This window comes from Rhinoderma darwinii, chromosome 8, assembly GCF_050947455.1.
Source record: "Rhinoderma darwinii isolate aRhiDar2 chromosome 8, aRhiDar2.hap1, whole genome shotgun sequence".
Taxonomy (NCBI): domain Eukaryota; kingdom Metazoa; phylum Chordata; class Amphibia; order Anura; family Rhinodermatidae; genus Rhinoderma; species Rhinoderma darwinii.
This window is the reverse complement of record NC_134694.1, coordinates 101,228,952-101,251,489: the sequence shown is the minus strand read 5'-3', so window position 1 is coordinate 101,251,489 and position 22,538 is coordinate 101,228,952. Positions and strand designations below refer to the sequence as shown.

The 22,538-nt window shown below is 44.3% G+C and overlaps 1 protein-coding gene across 5 annotated transcripts in view; it reads right to left on the bottom strand.

Annotated features, from left to right (window-relative positions):
• Positions 1-22,538, bottom strand: part of TMLHE (trimethyllysine hydroxylase, epsilon) — a 35,380-nt gene that overhangs the window by 8,461 nt on the left and 4,381 nt on the right. Inside the window, exons 1-6 of one of the 5 annotated variants that reach the window (XM_075835998.1) lie at positions 17,521-17,628; positions 13,369-13,454; positions 6,085-6,266; positions 4,846-5,022; positions 3,006-3,285; positions 1,421-1,540 (exon numbers count right to left, since the gene is read on the bottom strand). In XM_075835998.1, coding sequence (XP_075692113.1) covers positions 1,421-1,540; positions 3,006-3,285; positions 4,846-5,022; positions 6,085-6,265 — 758 coding nt within the window. In that variant the 5' untranslated portion in view covers position 6,266; positions 13,369-13,454; positions 17,521-17,628. Of the gene's footprint in view, positions 1-1,420; positions 1,541-3,005; positions 3,286-4,845; positions 5,023-6,084; positions 6,267-13,368; positions 13,455-17,466; positions 17,629-22,538 lie in introns of those variants that run through there. The other 4 variants (XM_075835999.1, XM_075836000.1, XM_075836001.1 and 1 more) reach the window with 4 other exon arrangements.

Here is a 22,538-nt window from a genome sequence, read left to right as displayed (position 1 = left end):
GTGGTGGCTATGGGTAAGGAACTTTATAAAAATCAGTTTGACAGTATGCTGATAGATTTCTCCAGAAACCTACAAAGGACTTCCAAATAAAGCGGTCCGTCTACTGCAAAAGGGATTAATCTGATCTTTTAGGAGACCCAAAAAACGGTCGCTTGTCGGCAGCATTTCTCTCCACGTAAACAAGGGATGTGCTGCTGGCTGACCAGATGCAATTCGTATGGAGATAATCGCTCCTTTAAAATGGAGCAAATGAGCGCCGATCGACACTCGTTTACCGGTCAAGTTTTAAAGTTGGAATTTTACGGATTACGGACGAGATGGATTTCTTTTCCTCATCGCTATTGATCAAGTGTTTGGAACCAGTCCCTGCGTGTGCCATCATATGAGCCTTTTCAAATGGCTGGACTCCGGTAAGCTGACATTTTTCCCCCCTAATCACACTCTGACTCTTGTGTACTGGCATCTGGATCACAGATATTTTGGGGTGTTCTGGTGAATATATCTGCATGTAGACATGGCCATAGGGAACAAATGTTCTAGATGCGCAAAGTGCATATATTTTAGGACGAGTTGTGCATCCCAGGCTCTTCTTGGATCAGACCGCCACAAACATGACTTTATATGCATTTTGTATACACTATTACACTTTGATGCAAAATTGCAAGAAGGTGCCCATTAGTATAAAGTGCTGGGTGGCATTTTTACAATGTATGAAGTGACTACTTCCATAGAATGTATGGGGGCAGTATATGATTTGTTTAATTTAAAATTCATAATGTGACAATCGTTGTGGCAGTTAATATTGCCTGAACCAAGGCTCTGAGCTATAAACAGCAGTAAATGGATTTGCTTTTCAACAGCCGCAAATATAAAGGGAAACAAACTATTGCCTTCTATTGGAGAGTGGTGAGGGGGCTTTAACATGTGAAGAGGTCTCCGTGCAGGAACAGGGAGGAGGGGAGCCTTTCATTTCACCTATTGTCAATGGTGTGATCCTGTGTTACCTGCCTCCAGGGAGAAAATAGAGGTCCTGCCCATCACTAATCTTGCCTGTGATAAGGAGATTACTACCAGGAAGTGATCTCTACAGAACAGGAAGGATCAGTCTATCAAAGGGCTCTGGACAGTGTGAAAACTGGAATATTTTAAGACCATAGTCACATAAGAAAAATTACAAACTCCACCAAAAATTGGTAAAATTATTAATATATTTATAATAAAAACAAGTTTGTAATGTTACGTTCCCTTTAATGTCAGTCTAAATACCGCAAAGAATCACTAATTTAAATATATAAAACCTTATGCAAAAAAATTATATATATATATATATATACACACACACACACACACACATATACACACACACCTGGTCTTTAAATACTGTAGTGGTCCTATAATTTGCAAACAAAATTAAACTTACCCACAAGGCTCCTGGAAGTACGTGGTGTCTGTATGTCGGTCCAGAGCGAGCTTTGTATATGCGGTGTCTCCCCTTGAGAAATCAGATGTGAAGTCCCACATTCTACCATAAATGGTCTCCCTGTAGAAATTGTGAATGCATTATTAGTGATAAACAGCCAGCAGCAGAATGATGACCTACGCTGGAAGTAATATATGTCTCAGGCTAGGGATACTCGGTCGCATGAGTCACATAAGATTCCCTGTCACTTATTCGAGTGCTACCTTTTCTGTTTCAGGTTTATTCTTTCTCCATAGGAAGTGACAGAAGTTTAATTTATTTATTTTTTTAAATATTTCTAGCTTCATTGTGCACGGTTATCCAGTTCTCTGAATGGATCCAGCAATGCAAACTATGGATATTTTAATTCTGGGGACCATGGTCACATTTAAGGACACGTATAGATCCCTACTGAGGTGGTCTATACATCTAGTATAGACTAGAGGAGAAATTTTACGTTCGTGTATTATAAATTACAGGAGTGGGATAGGAAATACATAAGTGGTCAATCTGGCACATGCACCCAATACGCGAGACCTCCCAACAGTCAGCCTTATTGTCTTAGGACAATTTTGGGCAGAGAAGGACAAAAAAAAATTAAGGGAGTAGGGCCGTGTAAACAAGCACCGATCAACGAGACAGCTTGTGGATTGGCACTCATTGCTCCTTTCACAATGAGCTGGTTTGGGGACTAGTGAAGTTTACTACGATCTCCTAGTTTACACAGGGAGCTGTGCTGCCGACAATAATATTTCTTGCAGCTTAAACAATAGTCAGCCGATGAACAAGCGTCTGTTCACATCGGCTGATCGTAGCCCCGTTTACACAGGGTAATGTTCAGGAACTAGCGTTCTGCGAACGATCTTTTGCCCGATAATTGGCCTGTGTAAATAGGAATTAAAAAATAAAAAAAGTATACAATGGACAATTAAAATACTACACAGTAGATATAATCAAATCGGTCCAAAAATGATATTGGGCGTTTTAAAGCATAAGGAGACCGTGCCCACTAGTGGTTAAGGATATTGCACGAGGCAAGAAAGTGTACATTCACCACATTATTTGGCTTCCTAGCTTGTCTAAACCATTTTATTGAAAACGTGGATCCCTCAAACGAAAGGAGTCGTCTACTTCCCATCACAGAGGTACATAGCTTCATACGAAATATAGGAATGTTCCCACATTAATAAATGATCTCCCATGATTAAACGTGTGGTCTCATAGGCATGATTCAAGTCCCTTGTTTGGGCCCACCTCCATTACCCAGAAAACATACGATCTGAAGGACTCCGCAATACCATGTGTTACATGTCACCCATCCATTTGAATTGACACCATGTAATACCACATTTCTCCTGCAGTGGACGCTGATCACCAATCACTGGGGGTTTCAGCTGCGAGACCAGCAACATGGCAGTGGGTTTTCAATTAGAGAAGGGGATGTCCAGATGGAACAAGCCTTTAACTTCAGAACTAATTGTAGTCGGTCTTACTGCTGAAGTAATTCACTAATCTATAAAGCGGTTCCACGGGTTGAGGAAATTACCGGATATGGCTAAGTCTCTCGGCCACGTTCTCAGTGTCTTCTCGGGTGCCTGGAACATCCTCTACAAAAGCAATACCATATAATATGAAATTCTGCAGAAAGTCTCTCAGCCCCTCATTTGTCTCTAGGAAAGGCAAGTAACCGACGGCCGGAACGTTTGCTTCTTTATAGATCTTCTCATTCCACAATATCCTCGGCTGAACAAGCTGTTGTTTCTGTCCTTCAAAGCTATTCTGGGACAACCACTCCAAACCAAATCGGGTCATGTGAGCATCTGGCCCTGGTAAAGGGAAGCCATGAGAAACGAGTAAGATGGCGCTTAGGAACCCTTCTGTATGGAAACCCATACAAAAGGCGACACAGGATATACTGCAAACAGAAGACTTTATGTATGAAGACCGTATGCTCTTCTAAATTGCCCGCGAACTATAAAACTAAATGCGCTTTAGATAATTTTTTTTTTTGAATTTCACTCTTTATTCAAAATTTTGTAAAACATCAAATACAATGCCAACAATGAGGCCAACATAGCCGTACAAAAATGTCACAGGATATTATGCATTACATTGTTGACATATTCACCTAATAACATACCACTTTAGAAAAGTTACAACTTATGAACCAAACAAACAGTATTCCAGGAGACAATCATATATTTTCTAAGTCATTGGTATCAGAGATCACAGATTGATTATTTTCAAACATCTTCAAGGTTTAGGGTTGAGCTTCCATAAACATCCTAGTGAGGGAGAGTCCCGGAGTTCAAATACTCACACCATATAGACCATTTATCAGTGAACTTTTCAACCTGATTGAGACGTACCGTGCTTTAGATAATTTTAAGGGTATGTTTTTTTTATCCCCCAGAAACAGCGCTTCTCTTGATCATGGGCTGGGTCTAGTCTTGCAGTTCAGTCTCATTCAAAAGAATAAGGCTACGTCGTAATATCAGACGCAACCCATGGACAGCAAGAATGGCACAGTTCCTGGGAAATAAAGTAAAAAAATAACAACCTTTCTAAACTAATGAAATCAAATCTATGAAATGCCATTCACAGCTCAGAGCAGTAGCTTAGGGCCTGTTCACACCACCGTTCATTTGCGTTCCGGGGTTCCGTCTGAGGTTTCCGTCGGGTGAACCCCGCAACAAAGTGACAGCTTCCGTTTCAGTCACCATTGATCTCAATGGTGATGGAATCACCGCTAATGGTTTCCGTTTGACACTATTCCGGCAGGTTTCTGGTTTTCCGACTGAATCAATAGTGCAGTCGAGTCCGCTATTGCTTCTGTCGGAAAACCGCAAACCTGCTGGAATGGTGATGAACGGAAACCATTAGCGATGTGTCCGTCACCATTGGAAGCTGTGCTTTCACTCTGTTGCGGGGTTCACCCGCCGGAACGGAAATGAACGGTGAAGTGAACAGGCCCTTAGTTGACAACTGGGTGTTACCAGTTGGGGGCGTCACAGACTATGTCCAATCACTTCTGACAGACCGTAGGGACATGCCCCTCTGATAAGGGGAATAGTAACACCCAGTTTTCAATTTATTCATAGTTTCTAGGAGTAACAAAGGAACGGCACAACGTAAAGTTCTAAGAAAATTTGGACCAGAATTGTTATTTCATAAGGGATACAAGTATTTACTAAAACAAACATGTCAGGTCCTCTTTGAACATACATTTTCAGACAAATCAGACCAGATTTGGTCCAAAACAGTGGGCTGGTCATCAGAGGTGTGAATATTTCTGGTCTGCCCCATAAGGCAGTTGTATTGTGGCTAGAGAGGGGAGTTCCTTTATAGAGGTAAAGCTCCTTTGTTAGAATAGAAAAAAGACTTACATGTTATGTACAGAGAGGTCTCATCTGCTCGAACTTTTGCCGGTTTGATGTCCAAATCGACGGTTGCCGTGTCCAGACTGCGCTGGTTGGTTTTGGAATTATAACAGGAAGATGAGCGACAGTGATCTCGGAGCCACACATAGTCTAAACGCATGCAAGCGCCGGAGTATAACAGTTCTGTGTAAATGGAAATCATTGGAAAATTATAACTTAATAAAACCATGAAAAAAAATAAAAAATAGCAAAAGCAATGTGTCAGGTTACATTTTCAACCATTATAGAAAATTATATAAAAAGTTACCTGAAAAAGTAAAAAGCTCTAGAAGGAAAGCCTAAGATGCTGCAAATAAGTTTGCTACTATAAAAGTTCACTTAGTCAGAAGAGTCCCAAAATCTCTGCCCCAGTAGTAAGTGCCGGGCTATCACAATTTATTTTTTTATTAATGGATTTTACCGTGCACATAATAAAATGTAGCCAAAGTACTGGTAGGTAATGATTAGAAATGTTTCCCGTTAGCAAAAGCAGCTATGGTGTATGGGGCTAGAGCTATTAAACGCATTGGTTACGTGACTAGATGACATGACCACAGGATGTGATGTCACTATAGGACCCATCACCCGCAGATCATTACATGTGGCAGCAGGATTTGTGAAAGGAGGAAACCTTTTAAAAATGGGGTAACCCCATCAGGACAACCCTTGTAAATATGTATCCTACTGGGACAGACATCAGATGGTGTGGACCTTCTCCTCCTGGAAGGTAGAGTGGAGGGTCTCGCTGTAGCTGTGCATGTACTAATACTTGAAAGGCAATTTATCTGAATGACCGCATATAATACCTCATTGCATTGTAGCGGCGGCCACAGGGGAAACGTCTGGTCAGTTGGGGTCTGGCTACCAGGACCTCCCCTATTAAAAGGGGTGGTGTGTAATGAGAACACTCCTTTAACTACTACTTATTAGTAAGTGGCTTCATTTTATTGCAGTGTATGTATACAGGTTTTTGTTTTCTTTGTTCTATTGAACGATGTGAATCGCTTTACCAGCTAAGCAGGAAATAGAAAAGTAAACATTTGCCTTTTTCTCCTTCGTATAGATTGGGTAATGAGAAATAGCAATTGCAATATTAACAACCATATTGGCTACAGGGGCAATAAAAAAAAAAAAAAGTTAAGCCACTACAAAATCTGACGGAATAACCAAGCGTAAGCATTACACAGATCTCAAGTCTGAACTCACCTAAATGATCAGTATGAAGGACCCAGGAGCATTCTGGAGTCTCTGAAGCTGTACTGAGCCATCGAACCACTGAAGGAGAAGACCTTTGCAATTTGGGTGTCCATCGATTCTCTCCTTTAACCACCTTGGATAGAAGTCCCCTGGTCATTGGATAGAGCCATGCCAGCCTGTGACACCACATGCTGTATCTGGACAAAATGGCACCAGAGCAGGGTTAGAAAGATTTTATAAATAAATAGAGGTAGTCTGTAGGGAGAAGAGAGTGATAAAGACAATCACAAAGTGACAGAAAAAGGGGAAAATAGCAAAATAAAAGCAACAAGAGAATATAAACAGAAAGACAGAGCAGGAGAAAATGTGACATAGGGAAACCTAGCAAGATATGATCACATTGTCACCATTCCAGGTCTCAGCATTGAGTGCTATGTACCCAGCAACAATAAAGAAGAAGTCAAACTCTGTGTACTGCTCAGACCAAACCCCAATGTCAGCGTGTTCCCAAGACATACTGAGGCTTGTACTGAACTCACATCACGAGAATTTGGTTTTAAGCCAGTAGCCTAATCTCTCCAGGGCGAAAGGCAAAGTTAAGCAGCCGGTGAGCAGAGACAGCGTGGTGACAATAAACCCCACACCAGCGGGGCACTGCTAGCTTATGACGCAGGTATCTTCTCAGCCAAGCTGCTTCGAACGATCTTCAAGTCGAAAGTCACATCAAAAGCGACCTGCAGACCTGGCTTCCTGTGAGATTACATTACAGCCAAGATTACACTAAAAAAGGACCTCCGCACATTTCAGTTTTCTTCTGCTGGTAGAACTTTATTTCAAAGATTAACTTTTATAGCTGGCACAGGAGTTATTATATAATGGTTCTTCAATACTATCTCCCGCCTTGTGGATGATCTGTTCATTTAATCCATTCCACATACACCGTATTAATTAGGGACGCTAATGACATATCTGCTGTACAATATTTAGGATTTCTCCCTTCAAGCCATAAAGATTACATGTAACGCTGCATAAGCAACATGAACTCCACAAGACCTCGGAAGGTTCCTGTGGTTTCTGGCACCAAGTTGTTCGCAGCAGATCCTTTATGTTCTATAAGTTGTGAGGTGCGGCCTCCATGGATCAGACTTGTTTCACCAGCACATCTCACAGACCATCGATTGGATTGAGATCTGTGGAATTTGGAGCCAAGTCAACACCTTGTCATTTTCCTTAAACCCACATTATCCTGCTGGAAGAAGCCACTGCTATTAGAGAACTTCCTTGCAATGAAGGGATGTACTTGATCTGCAACAATGTTTTGGCAGGTGGAACGTTTCAAAGTAAGGCTTCGTTCACATCTGCGCCAAGTTCTTCAGTCCCGTCATAAGAGTACAATACCTATCCCAGATCCCACTATCGCTAGCCTTCACTTCCCACAAGCATCTATGAGCCTTGGGCGCCCAGGTCACCAGTTCAGTGTCCTGACTTTAGTCACTTTTGCTAGGTACTTACCACGGCACACTAGAACACTCCACAAGACCTACTATATTGGAGATGTTCTGACCCAGTTGTCCAGCCATCACAAATGTTTCGGAGTTGCTCAGATACTAAGGCCTCATGCACACGACCATGTTCAGTCTGTTATATACGGACTGCACATCGGCTGAATTTCCCGGATCGAACACAGTTCAGGGAGCCGGGCTACTAGCATCATTGTTATGTAGGACGCTAGGTGCCCCGGCCTCCCCACGGGAATACTGTCCCGTACTGAAACATGTTTTCAGTACGGGACAGTAGTCCCGCAGGGAGGAAGGGACTCAGCATCATACATAACTGATGCTAGGAGCCCAGCTCCCTGAACGGTACTGGTCCGGGAAATGCGACCTGTATATCACGGACTGAACACAGTCGTGTGCATGAGGCCTTACACTTGCCCATTTTTCCTACTTCTTACACATCAACTTCAAGAACGGACTGTTCACTTGCTGCCTAATATATCCCACTCGTCACAATGGCATCTGTCGCAAAGATAATCAACTATATTCACTTCACCTGTCAGTGATTTTAATCTGATGGCTGAACGGTTTATATACCGAAAGGCCATCTTTAATAAGTTACTGATCAAGAATAACATCCATTTTAACAAATAGTGCTGACAAAATATCATAGAACATTACTGTTGCATTTATATGCAATTCCCATTATACATCGTAGCGTAAAAAAAAAAAATTTAAAAAAAATTGTTTCACCAAGAAAACCCCATTGTTCAGCAGGTATAGCCTGGGGAACTATTGTCCGGCTACAAATGTAGTATTCCATGGTGCACATTCAAATGAGCGGCCGACCAATACACCAGAGTAGGAACCCCTCTTACTTAGCAGCTTTCCACTATGGCCTATAGAGAGGAGTCCTAAACAAAGGACTCCTAGCTGTGATGTCAATATACAATAAACGGACATTTGGATAGAGGTTGCCTTCATGAGAACTGGTGCCAGCCCAGTTAAGTCACATCTGAACAGTCAGGTGAGTAGATACACTGCCTAACAACATTCTTAACAATGGGATAGTCAGGTAGTGTGTGCCTAGAAAGAAGTCTTAGGGCTCATTCAGACGAGCACGATTCGTGTCCGTGGGCTGCGCGTTGAAACGCACAGCCCACGGACCCATTGATTTCAATGGGGCTATTCACACATGCGTGAGTTTCACGCAGCGAGTGTCCGTTGCGTGAAACCCACTGCATGTCCTAGATTGGTAAGTTTTCATGCACCTAGTCGCCCATTGAAGTCAATGGGTATGTGAAAACCCATGGACAGCACACTGATGCATGTGTGAAAAAACGCATGCCACACTGATCCAAAGACGCAATGCACAGATTTACGAGTGTTTTTTACGCGCTTAAATCTGTCACACTCGTGTAGATGTAGCCTAAGGCTAAATTCCCACTTGCATTGTATGATCTGTTACTCTGGCCTGTTTTTAGATTATAAAAGATAAAAATGGTTCAATTAAAAATGGGATTTTTAATTGAATCCATTATGTTAGTCATCCGTTTTTTTTATGGAGAAAGGTTATTTTAATCATTGGCGTCAATGTAACCCAGATATTAAACCACTATTATTTCCAGTAAAATCAGACACCTTGACAGAACCCATTAAAGTCAATGGGTTCTGTCAGCGGTGTCTATTGTGCAACAGAACCGTTGCTTCCGTTATTCCCTTGTTCTGCTCCTGTGACAGCGGAACTGAACAAACAGACACAGGTGTGAACATAGCCTAACTAATTATGCAGCACAAGTGTGAACTTAGCTGAGGGCAATTTTGCTTGGAGAATGAAAATCAAAGTAATCTTAGGCTAACAGCACAGAAGGAGCAGGGAGGATTGGCAGGACTTTCCATAGAAAGCCACAAACCAAAACACAATTGTGTGTAGTGCATTTGATATTTTATTATAGATTTTCAAGAGGTATTTCAGCCTTAAAGGAACAGTGTCACGACCAACTTTTTTTTAATATGTTATGGGTTTTAGTGTGATAAAGAAATTTTATTAATGTATGTTGTTGTGTTGTACTTTTTTCGTTTTTAATTCATTTACTTCTCTATGGGGGCTGCCATTTTTGTTTCCATTACTGTGTGTGTCGATTAACGACACATACAGACATGGAATACGGCAGCCACAGTCCATAGGAGTCAATGAACGGGACCCGTCCCTTTGACTTTGCACTATGGCTCTGTCCTGCGCAGAGCAGCTGTTTGCAGGGAGAGAGCAGGCGCCATCTTGAAGACCAGCTGCACTGCAGGTAAGATGTGCGTCTCTGCATGTCCCACTCTCTCTCACAGACCCCCGCTCTCGTGACCCCCGACGGCCCCCCCCCCGAAGAGCCCCCCCCCCCCTCCCCCCTTGTGTGAAGGACACATGAAGAAACTGTACTGGGAAAGAACAATTAGAGATTTATGACCACAATTACCCCTCCTACTGGAGTATGAGAGGTTCATTAGTCACATCCCCAAACACACTCCACTAGGAGGGGTAATGGTAGTCACCCAGCTTTCCCAGACGCAGATATAACCAGGAAAGGGCTGGATGGACGGGCTGAGGGTGCACAGGGTTTTTGGTGATCCCCCTCTGTCATGTGATCGGACCTAGGTTACCGGTTCATCAGACGGGGTTCATGTGACTATAACTCTGTCCATAACAAGAGACAGTTCACTCAGGACAAGCCCTGCCCTCATGCCGTAGTTGTGGTTCTGTCTGCAGTGATGGTGGTGGGTGTCTGACACCCGCCTCCCCCGTTGGGTCATCTCAGGACAGAAGGGGTGTCTGGACTGGAGACACAGCGCCGCACCTGTCCTCAGGTCGTGTCTGGTATTGTAGTTCACCTCCATTGAAGTGAATAGGACAGAGTTGTAATACCACACACGACCTGAGGACAGGTGCGGCGCCATGTTACACCTCGATTTACGCCTTAAAAGACGGCTCCAATACGTCGGCAAACATCTGCCCATTCATTTGAATGGGTTTGCCGACGTACTGTGCAGACGACCTGTAATTTTACGCGTCACTGTCAAAAGACGGCGCGTAAAATAACAGCCTCGGCAAAGAAGTGCAGGACACTTATATACATTATATGCAGGACACTTCTTGGGACGTAATTTGAGCCGTTTTTCATTGAATTCAATGAACAGCTCCAAATTACGGGCGTAAGTGCAGTTAGTGTGTGCACATACCCTAAGGGTATGTTCACACACAAAGTTTTCAGCTGAAAAAAATCGGAAGCAGAACGCCTACAAGCATCTGCCCATTGGTTTCAATGGGAAATACGGCGTTCTGTTCCCACAGGGCGTTTTTTACGTGGTAGTTTTCCAAAAACAGCACGTAAAAAGACGCCCGACCAAAATGAAGTGCACATCACTTCTTGGGCCATTTTTTTGAGCCGTTTTTCATTGACTTTATAGAAAGAGCTCCAAAAACCGCCGTTAAAAAACGCGAGTTTGATTAAAAAATGGCTGAAAATCAGAAGCGGTTTTCCCTTTGTTTAGTAAGCGTGTGAACATACACTTAGCCTTTTGGCGTGTCCTAGAACACATCCAAAATGGCTGACGGACACTGCTTAGCAATTTGAAGACACCTTTACCTGGCTTGTGAGAGGGGGGGGGTGAGGTTCCCTCCCACATTTACAACAGCTGTGAGTCAGGTTGCTTTGCCTTATTCACCTTGCTGTAATTCTGGGAAGTGCTCCCCCTGGTGGCCAACATTGGAAAACATGTCAAATTATTATTTAATTTTTAATACTTCCCACCATACGGAAAAAAAAATAAATACAGCAAAAAACGTAAAAAATAATAGAAATAAGTAACAACACTTAAAAAAAAAAAAGTTTAATTTGCGACACATTCCCTTTAAAGTGTAGCTAAACGTTTGACAAGCTTCTGACATGTCATAGTGACATGTCAGAAGTTTGGATTGGTGGGGGTCCGAGCACGGAGACCCCCACCAATCATTAGAACGAAGCAGATGTAGCGCCCGTGTGAGCGCTCAGCCGCTTCGTGTCTGTTCGGCTTTTTCCGGAAATAAATGTATCGTGAACGGACTCAATACAAAGTCTATGAGCCCATACATCGGCTTTCCGGAAAAAGCCGAACAGACATGAAGCGGCTGAGCGCTCACACGAGCACTTCAGCTGCTTCGTTCTAGCGATTGGTATTGGTCTCAGTGCTCGGACCCCCACCAATCAAAACTTTTGACATGTCCATTTTTCACTGAATAGGCGAGAAATGCTAGACCGGTGATGGTTCAATCGCTGGGACCCTGGTCCCTCCAGCCACAAGACAGCGGCTAGGAGTAGTTTGAATGGAGCGGAGGCCAGGCACGCTCCTAGTTGCCGTTTTGGTGATCTGTGGGGGGTCCCAGCAGTTGAACCCCCACCGATCAGGCATTTTTCATCAGGTGGATAGGTAAAAAAAAAAATGCTAACGGCTGGAATACCCCTTTTAAGTCTATAGTAAAATATCAAATTCACTACACACTGTTAGGCATTATTCACCCGAACGTGTCAGTTTTGCGCGAGTAAAAAAAACGCAGCGCTTTTCTTGCGTTGCAGTTCCGTGTGACATCCGTGTACGGCGAGTGTCTGCGTTTTTTTACGCGCGTATGTCACTCGTTTATTACATCAGCAAAAGAAACTGAAGGCGTTTTCCTTTTTCTCATCATTTCTTTAGCAACAGTTGCGTGAAAAACGCACAGCAAACGGATGTGCGTCCGTGTGCCGTCCGTGATTTTCACGCACCCATTGACTTCAATGGGTGCGTGATGCACAAAAAACGCACAAGTATAAGACATGCAGTGAGTTTCACGCAACGGACACACGCTGCGTGAAAAACACTGAATGTCCCCATTGAATTGCATAGGTCCGTGTGACGTGCGTTGTTTTAACACGCGTAACACAGACGTGAAATACGCTCGTGTGAGCAAGGCCTTAGCCTGAGGCAACTTTGTGGTCAGGAACGTTTTTTTCCAGTTGTTTTCCCTTACGCTTTTCTATAGGATTTTACACAACGCCCGAAATAAAGCATGTACAGAAGGACACTAAAATTCTGTCTATGAAGGAGGCCCAAGAGCCACATGTACCATTTTACTACAAAAAAACTTAATGTTTATTTAAGACTTTTTTTTTTAGCCAAAAAACAGCCACACAAAGTGTATGTGAAGAAAGCCTTACAGCAGTATTAATCCTATTTTGATGAAAATAAATGTAGACAGAACTGCAGTGAAGCTGCATAGTGCCACTAAAGAATATATTAGAAAGTGGCATACTCCGCTCGGAATCGATTTACTTCCCTGCAGACTGGTGAGCAGTTAGGGGCGGTTTATGACAGACGATATACCTTCAACAAGCTACATACAGTCGTAAGATCTTCTGTTTCTGAAAGGTGGGCAGAATTTGGAAGGGGAAATTCTGTAAGTAACATCTTATTAAGGTCTTACTTAAAGGGGTATCCCCAACTATTCACAGTATGGGTAATAAATTGTCTGATGACTGGGGGGTACCACTGCTGGGACCCCACCAATCGTGAGAATGGGGGTCCTGAACCCCTCTTGTTCCTCCTCACTACTCGACCACAGTGATGGGGAAACTTAACGGAGCGGCAGTTGAGCTATGGGAATGATGGAAACAGAACATGAATGGAGAGGACTCAATCCTCCCTTAAGAATTACTCAGAGACTTCCACCTATCAAGGATGGATAACATGACTCAAAACGCTACGATAAATCGATTAAAAGAACGAACAAACTTACTTGGTGGAGTCTTGAAAGTTGATCCGTACTGAAGAATCAGGATCTTGGCAGTAATTTTCTCTTTCCTCCTCAGGTATCAAAGGTTGCTAAGGAGCATAAAATATGACTGATGAGTAAACCAAATTGTTGACACTTTCCTTAGTACTGTCAAAGAATAGGGGTTAAAGGTTTAGTACTTCACATTCACTAACCTGGCGTGGGACATGGAGAAACGTTCTAAGAGTGTAATTGAACTTTTATAAAACGTGACATGCCAGAGGTTTTGATCAGTGGGGGTCCGAGCGCTGAGACCCCCTACCGATTGCTAAAACTATGCGGTAGAAGCGATCAGGTGAAGCTGTGTCACTTCGTTTCTGATCCGCTTTCCATGTAAAGCTGAGCAAGTGGTGTACAGGCTCAATAGGAAGTCTACGAATCCATACACCGCTCGCTTGGCTTTCCTCAGAAAGCCGGTCGAAAACGAGGCGGCACAGCATTCACCTATCAGCGCTCAGACTCCCACTGACATGTCACAGTTTTATAAAAAGTTTTGTTACCCTTTAACTATTGTGTCATGGTGCAGTAGACAAAAAGTTAATAAGTCTCTTGTATAACGAATAATCACATCTACACCATCCAAATGTTCATAAGCTTTTATGGCGACAACTCAAAAAAAAACAAAAAACAAAAAACCTACCCGGAGATAAAACAGAAGGACTCTAGCATGGTTTATTTCTTATGGCCACTGTCTATAATAATTTTTTGCTTTGCCTTTAATGAGCATTCGCAACAAAGCCAGGTTTATAAAAAGGGGTAGGTGCTGGATTGTTGGACAGTATGAATATCAGGAAAACAAACCACAATACAAAAACCATCAGATTTATAAAATCACTACCATCTTGTTTTTTTTTCTAATGAGGGGAAGCCACTTAAAGGGAGTGTCACTAGAAATTTACCTATCAAACGAGCAACAGAGTAATAGGGTAGGCTCACCTGAACAGAATGTTATTTTCCTTTTCACACGGTGCCTCCTTTGCAGAGAAAATCCCTTTATCCAATATATGCAAATGAGCATTTTGGAACGAGGGCGTCACCATTGTTCCAAAATGCTAATTTGCATATATTGAATAAAGTGATTTTCTCTGCAGAGGAGGCACCATGTGAAAGAGGAAAACATTACTCTGAACTATGATTAGACCCTGGACCAGGGGTGCTATGGGGATACCCGACTTAAAAAAAAAAGTACTATTTGGCAGCTCGTCTGGATCAGACTGGTGGATAAAAACAGGGGGACATGAATTTACACAAAACACACAGAAGAGGCCATACTTACCTTTGCATCTCTTACCTGTCCGTGTCCTGTTGGGAACGGGTTTTTACCTGCCCATTATGTAAGTATGGCCTTTTCTCTGTTTTTTGTGTAAAGCCTGGTGCAATTTAACTCCTGATAAGAGGTGGGCAGAAATTGAAAGCTCCACCTTGGGGTGTCTTGATTGCCTTATTAAACCCATCTACATCCCCCCTTAAGCAATCACTGTTCCAAACGTCTTAGTATTAGGGTATGTACACACGCGGAGTCAAAAGCATCTGAAAATACAGAGCTGTTTTGAAGGGAAAACAGCTCCTGATTTTCAAACGTTTTTTTAAGCCACTCGCGATTTTGATGGCGTTTTTGGGAGTGGTTTTCAATGGGGTCTATGAAAATGGTTTCAAAAACGTCCCAAGAAGTGACCTGCACTTTTTCGCAGCCCGTCGGAACAGAACGCTGTTTTTCTCTTTGCAATCAATCGGCATTTGTTTGGAGGCGTTCTGCTTCCGATTTTTCGGCCCGAAAATAAGCCGTGTGAACATACCCCAACAGCTTCCATTAAAGCCTGGCGGCATCTCCACTCTTGCAACTCCATGTTTGAATTACCCAGTTTAGGTGATTTACCTTTGCACTTTCTGAACACGTTAATTCCAGACATTGACTTGCGGAACTGGATGTCTTCAGGGCTGAATACAATTGGACAGTTTTCCAATTCTACATTACATGCAAGGGATTTTTATAAACACTTGCAGATTCGAAAAAGTGAGTAAGGCGTATCTAAAGGGTCACGGATTTTTCCAACTAACATTTTTCAGTTTTAGAAGAAGGCCACACGGTGCGCTTATGTTGCGTTTTTAAACCACAGCAAGTCATTTTTCAATAGAAGTCAATGGTGAAATTTTGGTTATGGACAGACGGCTGCTATTATATTACAATGTGTTTTTTGTGCTTTTGAACGCATCTTCATAATGTCCGACCGCATGCAGTTAATGACCGCGCTGCCAAAGTTGTTGCTGAACTGCTTGCGTTTTTGCTAACAGTCCTGCAATGCATTGTAATGAACTATATACGGGAAGCGCCTAAAAAACTTCAACCCCAGTGAAAACTATGTCCATCAATTATTTCCTTTAAAAACGCAACAGAACTGAAGCATTACAGAGACAAAAAAAACGCATGGAGTTAACCGCATGCGGTTTTCAAACGCAACAAAACCGCGTCAACCGCATGTCTGGTGGGAATGTCCTCTAGTTAACTCCTTTTGGCAAACTACCTCCGTTCTAATCAAGGAAGTTACCGATTTAAATATTCGACTACTGCCCAAACTAATTCTTTTCTTTAGGTTTATCAGACTTCCCTCCGAATCTTAGGACAGTTATCGGACATATAACTGCTAGACGGACGATCGCTAAAACCTGTAGCTCTCCACTATTACAGAACTTTGTCATTCCGTGCAATTCGCATTTAATATGGAAAAAGTTGTAGCTTTACACAACCACTCTACGTCCCGCCTGCTTTCTAGATGGTCTATATGGATACCATTTTACTCGAACAAATACCCCTAAAAATCAAGGTTTTGTTCTCCAATATGTCAGGATCTGCCAGATAGTATTTCAAGCTTCCACCTTTCTGGTCCAGCATGATCGATTCCTCACTCTTATATACATGCGAGTGTTTTTTTTTTACCGATTCGACCTAGCTGTCAGATGTACTATCTTACACGAGTGCGGTTTATGTAGTTATTTCTTTGTATTATGCTTTTCTACTACCTTACATGCACGTCGTTTTCTCCTTGTGGACCCTTGCACAGATCCTTGTTGGATTTGGATCTCTGTATATAACAATGTATTTTTGTTTTTTCTTTGTGAAATTTGAAACAAATTTATATTGAAACCCCACCCCAAAAAAAACAAAAACATTACATTCAGGAGAACTCACCTGTTGCTAGTTTGATAGGTAAATTTCTGGTGTCAGATCACGTATGTCAAAAGTGTGAAAATTGTGGAGGCAGCAAAAGAGTTAAACCACAATGCGCAAACACAGCCATAAAGTCCACAATAAACTTAGCACCGCTATAGGGTACAGCAGCGCAATTGGTGCCTATAACTCTGCAAAAAACAGACCCTTAGGGACTCCTGGTTATGCTGCATGGAGTCCGTCCAGACAGAATTAGCCCTAAATAAGGCACCAATGATAGGAACAGATCCTAGAACATGGTGCATAGGAAATATATCAAAACCCTTTGGGAAGGTTTCCCACCTCTCTGCTCTGGATCTATTCCCATTCTATAGGATCATCATCCATGAGCCCTAATAGGATACATGGCCTTTACACGAGCGTATTTCACGTCTGTGATACACGCGTGAAAATCACTCACGTCGCACAGACCTATGCAAGTCAATGGGGCCATTCAGACATGCCGATTTTTTCACGCAGCGTGTGCCCGCTGCATGTCCTATACTTGAGCGTTTTTTTGCGCATCACGCACCCATTGAAGTCAATGGGTGCGTGAAAATGACGGAAAGCACACGGACGCACATCCGTGTGCTTGTGTGGAGTTTTTTTTTTTACTGTGGTTCATGCCGGTGTGTTTTTTACATTAGATTCAACGGCCGACAAAAAAAAACAACCCACAAAACACCTTGGAGAAAAGAAACTTACTAGTTGTTGCAATACTAGAACTCCCAGGATGTTCTGAGAGTTGTAGTTTCAAAGAAGCTAGAGATACATTGCAATATACAAATACATGAAAAAGCAAAAACACACGCATATAAGTTTTAGCAATACAACTCCATCACTCGCCCAAAACTTACAGCTTGACACAAATTACTACGATAAAAAAAAAACCCACAAGAAACCAACAAAACCTGTTGCACAGCTGCAGGCAAGACCGGGGGCTCTTACGAACGTCTTAATGAGCTTCACATTTTAACTGGACGGCATAATTCTCCTCACTTTATGCATTATGGACGTTGTAGTTTTTCGACGCTCTACTCCCTCTTCTCAGAAGCATCACCAAAACTACAATTCCCAGTATGCATTGCAAGAATGGAAAAAGAGAAGCTATTCGCTGCGCGTACTGACCAATAAAACGCTGAATACTCTAGGACGATGGGAAATGTAGTTTAGTTAGACGCTCATCATCATCGTCAAAACAAAGGGTGAACTATAATTCCCAGGATTCTAAGCGGCGTCTGAATGAGTTGTGTGAAGCGCCCAGCAAGCTTGCAGACTGACCTGCGATCACGTGGTTACTTGTACGCTGACCCCCAAGTACAGGCCACGTGTTCTGCTTTTTGTTTTCTTTGGAAAGTGACGTATAGAACGTTATTATATGCTGTACACCGGGGCGTGTTAGTGAAAGGGTTAATAACGGTACTAGGCTTTGGGAAATACTTGTATGCATTTGCAGTTAGGGCGGAGATCACATTTTTCTTAACTATAGGTTATGATACCAAGGGGGGACCAATCAGCGTCATACACTTCACTCCTTCACATATCCTAGAAATATGGCACCAATATCTATGATGAGACAACCCCTTTAAAGAGACTCTGTCACCACACTATAAGTGCCCTGTCTCCTACATAAGGAGATCGGCGCTATAATGTAGGTGACAGCAGTGCTTTTTATTTAGAAAAACTATCTATTTTGACCACGTTAGGAGCAATTTTAGCTTTATGCTAATTAGCTTCTTAATGCCCAAGTGGGCGTTGTGGAGAGAAGTGTATGACGCTGACCAATCAGCGTCATACACTTCACTCCATTCATTTAGTCAGCGCATAGTGACACTGAGTTGTTCACGATGTGCTGTCTTATACTGACATATAAATGTTACTGAAGTGTTTAGACAGTGAATAGACATTCCTTCCAGCCAGGACGGGATGTCTATTCTCAATCCCTGCACTTCATTAACGTTTGTTTGTACTTACAGCAGAGCAAAGCGTAATTTTCGAGATCTCGCTGTAAATGACAGATTACAGGGAGATTACTCTTTGCTCTGCTGTAAATACCACAGAAACGTTATCGAAGTGCCGGGATTGTGAAAAGACATCCCGTCATGTCTGGAAGGAATGTCTATTCACTGTCTAAACACTTCAGTAACATTTATATGTCAGTATAAGACAGCACATCGTGAACAACTCAGTGCCACTATGCGCTGTCTAAATGAATGGAGAGAAGTGTATGACGCTGATTGGTCAGCGTCATACACTTCTCTCCACAACGCCCACTTGGGCATTAAGAAGCTAATTAGCATAAAGCTAAAATTGCTCCTAACGTGGTCAAAATAGATAGTTTTTCTAAATAAAAAGCACTGCTGTCACCTACATTATAGCGCAGATCTCCTTATGTAGGAGACAGGGCACTTATAGTGTGGTGACAGAGTCTCTTTAAAGGGGTTGTCTCATCATAGATATTGGTGCCATATTTCTAGGATATGTCACCAACCACTGTGACTCCATATATCACTAGAATGAAGCGGCACTAGGTTCAGGGCCGGCTCCAGGTTTATGTGGGCCCTTGGGTAACACAGACTTAGCGGGCGCCTTTGCGGGGGAACTCACTTAAAGCTGCAGTAAAATGGCAGTTTGTGCCCCCATATAGAAGTTAGGCCTCCAGTTTGTGCCCCATATAAAAGTTAGGCCTTGTTTATGCCCCCATATAGAGGTTAGGCCCCCAGTTTATGCCCCCTTATATACAGTTTCCTCTGTAGATAATGCCACACAGCCCCCTGTAGATAATGCCACACACCCCCTATTGATAATGCCACACACCCGCCTGTAGATAATGCCAGACAGCCCCTGTAGATAATGCCACACATATCCCCTGAAGATAATGCCACACACAGCCCCCTGTAGATAATGCCACACACAACCCTCTGTAGATAATGCCACACACAGCCCCCTGTAGATAATGCCACACACAGCCCCCTGTAGATAATGCCACACAGCCCCCTGTAGATAATGACACACACAGCCCCCTGTAGATAATGCCACACAGCCCCCTGTAGATAATGCCACACACACATCCCCTGTAGATAATGCCACACGATGCCCCTGTAGATAATGCCACACGCAGCCCCCTGTAGATAATGCCACACAGCCCCCTGTAGATAATGCCACACACTGCCCCCTGTATATATTACCACACACTGCTCCCTGTAGATATTACCACACACTGCTCCCTGTAGATATTACCAAACTGTCATGTCCGTGGCTGCGGGCCGTCAGGTTCACTCTCCCCCTGACGGCCGCAGCCATGCGTCGCTCACTTCCACTCACCTCAGCCGGATCCCGTAGGGTGTGCGCACGCGCACCGGACTTTATTGAAGTATCAGCCCATGAGTGCCCTGGACTATAAGAGGGGTTCAGCCCCTTGCTTCTATGCCTGAGCGTTGTTGTCGTACCCTAAGTTTGTCTATGCGATGTTCTCCTAGTGTGTACCTGTTACCTGTATCCCGTGCTATCCATGGTCGTGTGCCGTACCACTCCTGTCCGGCTTCACCATGCCTGACATCTGCCTGCTGCCTAGTCCCAGCCGAGCCTGCCTTGCTACTGTCCGAGCTGCCACAGGTACCCTATACGAACTATAGACTTTAACCTGCGCCCTTGTCACGGACACTGGGTTTGTGGACCCACTAGGCCGCTCCGCCGTAGCGGGCAGGCAGCTGACCAGGTCACAGTCTATGTGAAAGTAAGATGGCAGACAGTAATGCTTAGGTGCCTGAAATAGTCCGGGCGGTGGCTGTGGCTTCAGCACGGATGGAGGCAGGTGCGGAAAGTGGCGCCAGACGTGGCGGGCAGTATCCGATGAGCAGATGGCACTTGACGTGGCAGAAGACACTTGACGTGGCAGTTGGCACTTGACGTGGCAGATGGCACTTGACGTGGCAGATGGCACTTGACGTGGCAGAAGGTACTTGACGTGGCAGATGGTACTTGACGTGACAGATGACACTTGACGTGGCAGATGGCACTTGACGTGGCAGATGGCACTTGAACACGGGTAGGCACAGGAACAATGCGGAATACAGGAACGGTAACAGGGCACGGGTAACAGCTGGAACGGGAGACACTAAGGGACCATTTGCGAGACAGACTGGGAAAGACTAACAACGCTCAGGCAAGGATCAGAAGGGCTGGGGCATTCTTATAGGGCAGGAAATCATGTGGGTTAATGAACATTGTTTTCATGTGCGCGCGCTGGCCCTTTAAGAGCGGGCGCGAGCGTGTGCCCGCACCCTACGGGACCCAGCCGGACGGAGCTGAAGTGAGCGCTGGCATCTCCTAGGAGGGAGACGGAGACCAGCGCTCACAGATCCATGGCTGTGGGCGTCGGGAGGTGAGTGAACCCGACGGCCCGCGGCCATGGGCGCTACAGTATCCCCCCTCTTACGCCCCCTCTTCTTGGGACCAGAGTGAGAGAGGAACTTTTTAATAAGAGTAGGGGCGCTGAGGTCCTCTTCTGGCTCCCAGGACCTCTCCTCAGGACCAAACCCTCTCCAGTCCACCAGATAGAAAGTCCTTCCTCCAACCCTCTTGCGGTCCAGGATCTCCTTTACCTCGAATACATCAGAAGGACCGCTGGAAGCAACTGTGGAACTAGAGGTCTTGCTGTAGCGGTTCAGGACCACTGGTTTCAGGAGGGACACATGGAAGGAGTTAGGGATTCTGAGGGTAGGGGGCAGCCGCAGCTTATAGGAAACAGGGTTAATTTTTTGCAGGATCTCGAAGGGACCAAGGAACCTGGGAGCAAACTTGTATGAAGGCACCCTCAAGCGAATGTTTCGAGAGGACAGCCAGACTTTAGTCCCAGGAAGATACTGAGGCGGCTCTCTTCTTTTGGTATCTGCCTTACCCTTCATGCGATCTACCGCCTGCAAAATAGAGGACCGGGTCTGTTGCCAGATTTGCAGGAAGTCCCCATATGCAGAGTCAGCAGCGGGTACCTGAGATGAAGTCGACACTAGAAGAGGAACTCTGGGATGTTGACTGTACACGATGTGAAACGGAGTGGAGGTGGTGGACTCACTTGTGTGGTTATTATATGAAAACTCCGCCCATGGTAGAAGCTGTACCCAGTTATCGTGCTGTGAAGAGATGAAGTGGCGGAGATAATTTTCCATGATCTGGTTGATCCTCTCAACTTGCCCATTGGACTGGGGGTGATAGGCAGAGGAAAAGTCCAAACTCACATCCAGGAGTTTACAGAGGGCTCTCCAGAACTTGGAGGTAAACTGAACCCCCCGGTCGGACACAATGTGAAGAGGCAAGCCATGCAAGCGGAAGATGTGCTGAATGAAGAAGCTTGCCAGTCGAGGAGCAGAGGGTAGGCCGGTCAGCGGGATAAAATGTGCCATCTTAGAGAACCGGTCCACCACCACCCAGATGGTGTTGCATCCTGCTGAGAGAGGAAGGTCCGTGATGAAGTCCATAGCGATGTGCTGCCAGGGGGCACTGGGTACAGGCAGGGGTTGAAGCAGGCCGGCAGGCTTGCTGTGAGCCACCTTGTTAGCGGCACACACCGTGCAAGCAGAGACAAAGTCCAGAACATCCTTAGGTAGCGTGGGCCACCAGAAGTGACGAGCGATCAGGTCTTGAGTCTTACGGACACTGGCGTGCCCAGCTAGTTTAGAACTGTGTCCCCAGCGGAGAATTCTTTTTCTGTCTGCCAACCGAACAAAAGTTCTCCCTGGAGGGATATTTCTAAGCTGCAGAGGATTGGCGGTGACAACGCAGGATGGGTCTATGATCGTCTGAAGGGACTCCACCGTGTCTTCCGTTTCGAATGATCTGGACAGGGCATCGGCCCTCACGTTCTTGTCAGCGGGACGGTAGTGGAGCAGAAATTGGAAGCGGGTGAAGAACAGTGACCACCTGGCTTGAC